The sequence below is a fragment of the Sinocyclocheilus grahami genome, unplaced genomic scaffold, assembly GCF_001515645.1.
Source record: "Sinocyclocheilus grahami isolate Dianchi unplaced genomic scaffold, SAMN03320097.WGS_v1.1 scaffold601.1, whole genome shotgun sequence".
Lineage (NCBI taxonomy): Eukaryota > Metazoa > Chordata > Actinopteri > Cypriniformes > Cyprinidae > Sinocyclocheilus > Sinocyclocheilus grahami.
Genome location: NW_015505780.1, coordinates 361,403 through 367,176, shown reverse-complemented (window position 1 = coordinate 367,176; position 5,774 = coordinate 361,403). Strand labels below are relative to the sequence as shown.

The following is a 5,774-nucleotide window of genomic DNA, read 5'->3' as shown; positions in this document are numbered from 1 at the left end:
GCCTCTGGGGTGAGTAAAACACAGCCTAATTAAAATTTTTGGGTGAACTAACCCTTTAAGACCATTTCTTCAACAACACAAACTACTAACGCTCTTCAGAAACAGCAATAAACCATAAACCATTTAAATAAAGTTCAAACGCTTACTGTCGTGAAAACAAAGACACTACTCAGGCCTTATCCAGTATGAAAACAGCAACGTTTCTAACAGCAGAGTAAAGATAAGAACTTTAAAACAGGTTACAGATTTGCAAGCATACAGTGGACTAGAAACATCTAAAGTTGTCAAGAAACACAAGGGCCAGTTTATGGAACTGAATAAAGTCCTTTTATTGTGATTTCAACAAGAACCAGTTTATGATCTGGGTCTCTCCTTCTTGCCTTTGTACAGAGCCAGAAGAGAAACGTTGGCCACCTTCACCACCTTGAAACGAACACCGGGAATATCACCCACGGCGTGTCCCTTCCGACCGAATCCCGCCACCAGAACCTCATCGTTTTCCTGTAACCCCGAGAGAAACCACACACACTGACAACTCCGTAGACAGACATCCTCTTAAACTCAAATACAGCAAATCAAGTGTATAGTTTAACTTGCGTAAATCCAGTTTACCTCAATGAAGTTCAAGCAGCCGTCGTTGGGGACGAAAGCTGTGATCTTCTTGCCGTTCTTGATCAGCTGGACCCTGACGCACTTCCTGATGGCAGAGTTGGGCTGCTTGGCTTCAACACCACTATCAACATGACAAACAAAGTCAGTCATTCTTTCCTTAGTTAATCCATATATTCATCAGTCTCGACAAACACGGCCTCTTACACTTTCTCAAGCACAATGCCTTTGGCGTGAGACGCTCCACCGAAGGGGTTGGCCTTCAGAGCAGTGCCCAAATGGGCCTTCTTGTACTGTTTATCATGCCATTTCTGCTCGCGGCGGTGGTTACGCAGTTTTCTAGCAGTACGCAGTCCACGACACTTGCCTGAAGGAGGAAAAAGAGGAAGGCATAAGAAAAGCTTCCCCCCCCCACCCCGAAATTGTACAAATACCCAGCATCCTACACATTTGGACCAGTTTGAAACATCTAATAGTTTGCAATTATAAGAAAGTAACACGTCAAGAGCCGAGAGTATAACTAGAGAAATGTATATTTACTCTAAAATAGATTTGTGCCGGTATTCAGTTATACGATATATCACGATAATGAACATGCACGATATTTAATCGTTAACCGGTTAAAATGCTCAACACCGCTGTATGCGGAACGAGTGAAGGAGATGCGCTGAATGAAAGCGCACATTCACTCTGACAGCAGATGGCGCTGATGGAAAAGCAGAAATGCAGCCATAAATAAAGCAGCTGCGCTACTTCTGTTTCCGAGCAGGATTGAAATGTTTCGAGCCATTCAGATTTTTATATTCGCGATGGTGTTCATAGCAGCCCCGAATACTTAAAAGACTTAAGGTCCTTGCACACAGAGACCGAAATTTTCACACATGAAAAAATACGGCCTCACGTTGTCTCAATCACGTTTACACACTGCCTCCAAAACCTTCGTCAGTCGTAAAATCGGATCAGGTTAAATTTGCGTTTCTAGCACTGACACAACGCGAGATCGTATTTATTTTTTAACGTGCGAAAATTTTGTACAAGGACCTTTAGATTTAATAAGCTATTTGTTTTCAAAATGTTTTATACTTTAACCTGGAATACAACATGCCCTTGATAATGTTTGAAAATATTTTGATGCTTTATTTGTTCAGTCACACTTTACATTAAGGCGCCATAATTTAACTTGATCAGCTGGACCCTGACGCACTTCCTGATGGCAGAGTTGGGCTGCTTGGCTTCAACACCACTATCAACATGACAAACAAAGTCAGTCATTCTTTCCTTAGTTAATCCATATATTCATCAGTCTCGACAAACACGGCCTCTTACACTTTCTCAAGCACAATGCCTTTGGCGTGAGACGCTCCACCGAAGGGGTTGGCCTTCAGAGCAGTGCCCAAATGGGCCTTCTTGTACTGTTTATCATGCCATTTCTGCTCGCGGCGGTGGTTACGCAGTTTTCTAGCAGTACGCAGTCCACGACACTTGCCTGAAGGAGGAAAAAGAGGAAGGCATAAGAAAAGCTTTCCCCCCCCCACCCCGAAATTGTACAAATACCCAGCATCCTACACATTTGGACCAGTTTGAAACATCTAATAGTTTGCAATTATAAGAAAGTAACACGTCAAGAGCCGAGAGTATAACTAGAGAAATGTATTTACTCTAAAATAGATTTGTGCCGGTATTCAGTTATACGATATATCACGATAATGAACATGCACGATATTTAATCGTTAACCGGTTAAAATGCTCAACACCGCTGTATGCGGAACGAGTGAAGGAGATGCGCTGAATGAAAGCGCACATTCACTCTGACAGCAGATGGCGCTGATGGAAAAGCAGAAATGTAGCCATAAATAAAGCAGCTGCGCTACTTCTGTTTCCGAGCAGGATTGAAATGTTTCGAGCCATTCAGATTTTTATATTCGCGATGGTGTTCATAGCAGCCCTGAATACTTAAAAGACTTAAGGTCCTTGCACACAAAGACCGAAATTTTCACACATGAAAAAATACGGCCTCACGTTGTCTCAATCACGTTTACACACTGCCTCCAAAACCTTCGTCAGTCGTAAAATCGGATCAGGTTAAATTGGCGTTTCTAGCATTGACAACGCGAGATCGTATTTATTTTTTAACGTGCGAAAATTTTGTACAAGGACCTTTAGATTTAATAAGCTATTTGTTTTCAAAATGTTTTATACTTTAACCTGGACTACAACATGCCCTTGATAATGTTTGAAAATATTTTGATGCTTTATTTGTTCAGTCACACTTTACATTAAGGCGCCATAATTTAACATTAGTTTATTAACTGCCAATAAAAAAAACATTAAAGTTCATTTCAACATTTATTAACACTATAAATTCTTTCCCCACCATTGACGAGTTTTTACGGCTTTCCGTGTTTTCACGGCTATACACTGGGGGGCGCTTTTACGCATCTTCAGAACGAGTACTAAACCTCCCGATCAAAAAACACACGTGAACAGGACGGAGAAACGAGCGATCTCTTATGTAAACTGATGCATATGAAAAATAATGCAATCATCAGCAATAGACGGCATATAAATGAAAACTGCATAATGTTACGGAGTAAAATGTTGATCCAGTAAGTGGTATATGTCTGTGCAAGCTTTGGAGGTGTTGATGGAAGCGATTTACTGGATGCACGCTTTGATAATCGTACTGATTATTATCCAGATGTTTTTGATAAAAGTAATTCTCACCTTTTTGCTCAAAATTATGAATTTATGAAACCTACCTATATTCAAGTGTTGGTTAAAAAAAAAGGAATGCTTTAAGTTAGAATAAAACAGATCTTTATTTTGGTATATTGCATATTTAAATATTCATACAGCAAAATATACTGGAGGTCATCAAATTTTAGTGAAAATCAAAAATGCTGGCGGGGAAAGTTAAAATAAAAATGTTTTAACTGTACTATTTAATGGACCCAAGCTAATATGAATTAACAGCTGTAAGAATAGTAACTTCTGTAATGAACGTAGCCATTGCTCATTGTTAATTTTAACGCATTAACTAAGGTTAACTAATGAGATACTACCTATTGTTGTTTATAATTCTTTTGCACTTTAATCCGTTAGAAACATTTGTTTACTTTACACGTTTTTGTGTATTCCTTTACTGTATTTAAATGTCCAGTTCTTTGTATTATATTAAAAAAAAGTTATTAAACCCGTTATGACCCACCCCACTTTTCCCGATATCGCGATAATACCGTGATACAACCTTAAGCTAATATCGCACATGAAGATTTGATACCATCGCGTCTAAAATGGAATAGAATTGACTGTGAAGTGGAAACTATAAAGCTGTGTAAAGTTTCAGAAGATGCTGTTGGTCACTTAACATCTCCTGACAGTCACCATCAAGATACAAACCATAATAACAGGCCTTGCTGCTTCTGATTAGCAGTTTACAATCAAAAACCATATTCTAACATGCTGCCTCAATTTTTTAAGCAGTTAAAATTATGATATACAACACGCAAATCTGATTAACGATATAAAATCTGCGTTACAAATGAAAAATAGTGCAATATTGTGAGTAGCAGGCTAAGTGTTTCAGGTTAGCGCCGCTCAGGGCCGCTAACATACACGATGCCTCAGTTATAAAACACAAATTAGCGACAAAACCCGCTTCATAGCAAGCTCCACTTTGTCGAAGCGTATGCATTACACTTTTAACAACATGTAAACCAAGACACTTGTGTGGTAAAACCAAGTATTCGAGCGTTTTAAGCGGTTTTACTGCCGCCTCAGACGTACCCATGATCGCGTGCTCCGAGTCCGGACAGGAAAGAGCGATCACGTGACGCCATGTGCAAATGACTGCTGGAAGGACCCCGCGGGCAGCCAAAGCGAGCGCCTGTGCATAAATCAGTTATACTAGAGATTAAGAAAGGATTAGAATTTCAGCCATTTTATTTTTCATTTCTCTATTTGTATGACAGAACTACCACTTTGATTTATTTAATCTGATGTATTTTCAAAACATTGTATTAAAAATCTCTACTTACTTGTGATCTGAAAAAAATGCATATTCATTTATGATTACAATATATTAATGCAGCAATATGGTACGCCATAATATTTTGAGAATGAATGCAATGACCTTAATAAACTTAATGTAAGTGGCCAGAGTGTTTTGTTTTGTTTTGTTTATACTGTTGTATTTTTTTCTGTTTACTTTAGAAGTGGAACTGGACTTTTTGTATAATTGAAATGAGAAATAAATATATTTAAAATAAATAAATAAATAAGTACATTTTCCCTTTTGGTTTAATACTGAAATATAGGCTATTATTATTTGTAACAACTATATATATGAATGGGAAATAAATAAATAAATACCCTTTGGGTTTAATACCTACTGAAATATAGCCTCTATTGTTCATTTGGGAGTCACACTTGTGTTGTTCATGGTCAAAAGTGACTGAAATGTAACTTTTTTTCAGTAAAATCAATGTAATATATTTTTGTCCAATAATATTTTTTATTTTGAGAGAATTCTATGGTACTAATTAATATTTATGCAATAATTATAATAATTTTTCCCATTGAAAATAATACATTTTTTCTAATATTTTTATTTTACTTTTCAATTATGGCAGTATTTCATGTTAAAATAGAGAAAATGCAGATTAGTGCCGTCTGGTGGGAGTAAAAAAAAGAAAAGACATCTGCAGTTCCATGGTTTAGCCACTAGATTGCTATATAGCGCTATAGAAAAAGGCTTATAGTTGTATTTAGACATACATACTTATTTTTATGAAGTTGTGGATTTGGATATATATTTAGACATTAGAAATATTACAAAGAGAAAGGAAATATTTAAATCGCATCATATGACCCCTTTAAGACAACTTTTTGAAGGTTTAGATTTTTTGGTTTGAAATGTCAGTTTTTGCAATAGTTTTTCAGTCAAACCTGAACACAAAAAAAGACATCTTGTTAACATCAAAGTTCAACAAAAATGTAACAAACATGAACAGAATGGTTTATCAGAGGTTAATCAATCTGATTTCAACCTCTTATTTGAGACTTCTGGCTCAATTTTGCCATATTGTTACAGCCACATCAGTTCATATATGTGTGTGTATAATAGTGTGTTGTGTGTGTGTGTGTGTGTGTGTGTGAGTATGTGT

At 37.1% G+C, this 5,774-nt stretch overlaps 1 protein-coding gene across 1 annotated transcript; it reads right to left on the bottom strand.

The window, feature by feature from the left end:
• Positions 1-304: 304 nt before the first annotated feature.
• Positions 305-4,492, bottom strand: LOC107557416 (40S ribosomal protein S23). The gene is made up of 5 exons (XM_016240829.1): positions 4,396-4,492; positions 1,936-2,095; positions 1,829-1,852; positions 613-709; positions 305-501 (listed from the first exon to the last, which is right to left on the bottom strand). Exons 1-5 carry the CDS (start codon positions 4,397-4,399, stop codon positions 355-357), a joined length of 432 nt encoding a protein of 143 aa, XP_016096315.1. The 5' UTR covers positions 4,400-4,492; the 3' UTR covers positions 305-354.
• Positions 4,493-5,774: the final 1,282 nt, after the last annotated feature.

Coding starts and splice junctions, on each gene's coding strand:
- LOC107557416 (XM_016240829.1), bottom strand. Junction 1,853..1,935: donor GGCATTGTGCTTGAGAAAGT/GTAAGAGGCCGT, acceptor TCATGTTGATAG/TGGTGTTGAAGCCAAGCAGC. Junction 502..612: donor GCTGCTTGAACTTCATTGAG/GTAAACTGGATT, acceptor TCGGGGTTACAG/GAAAACGATGAGGTTCTGGT.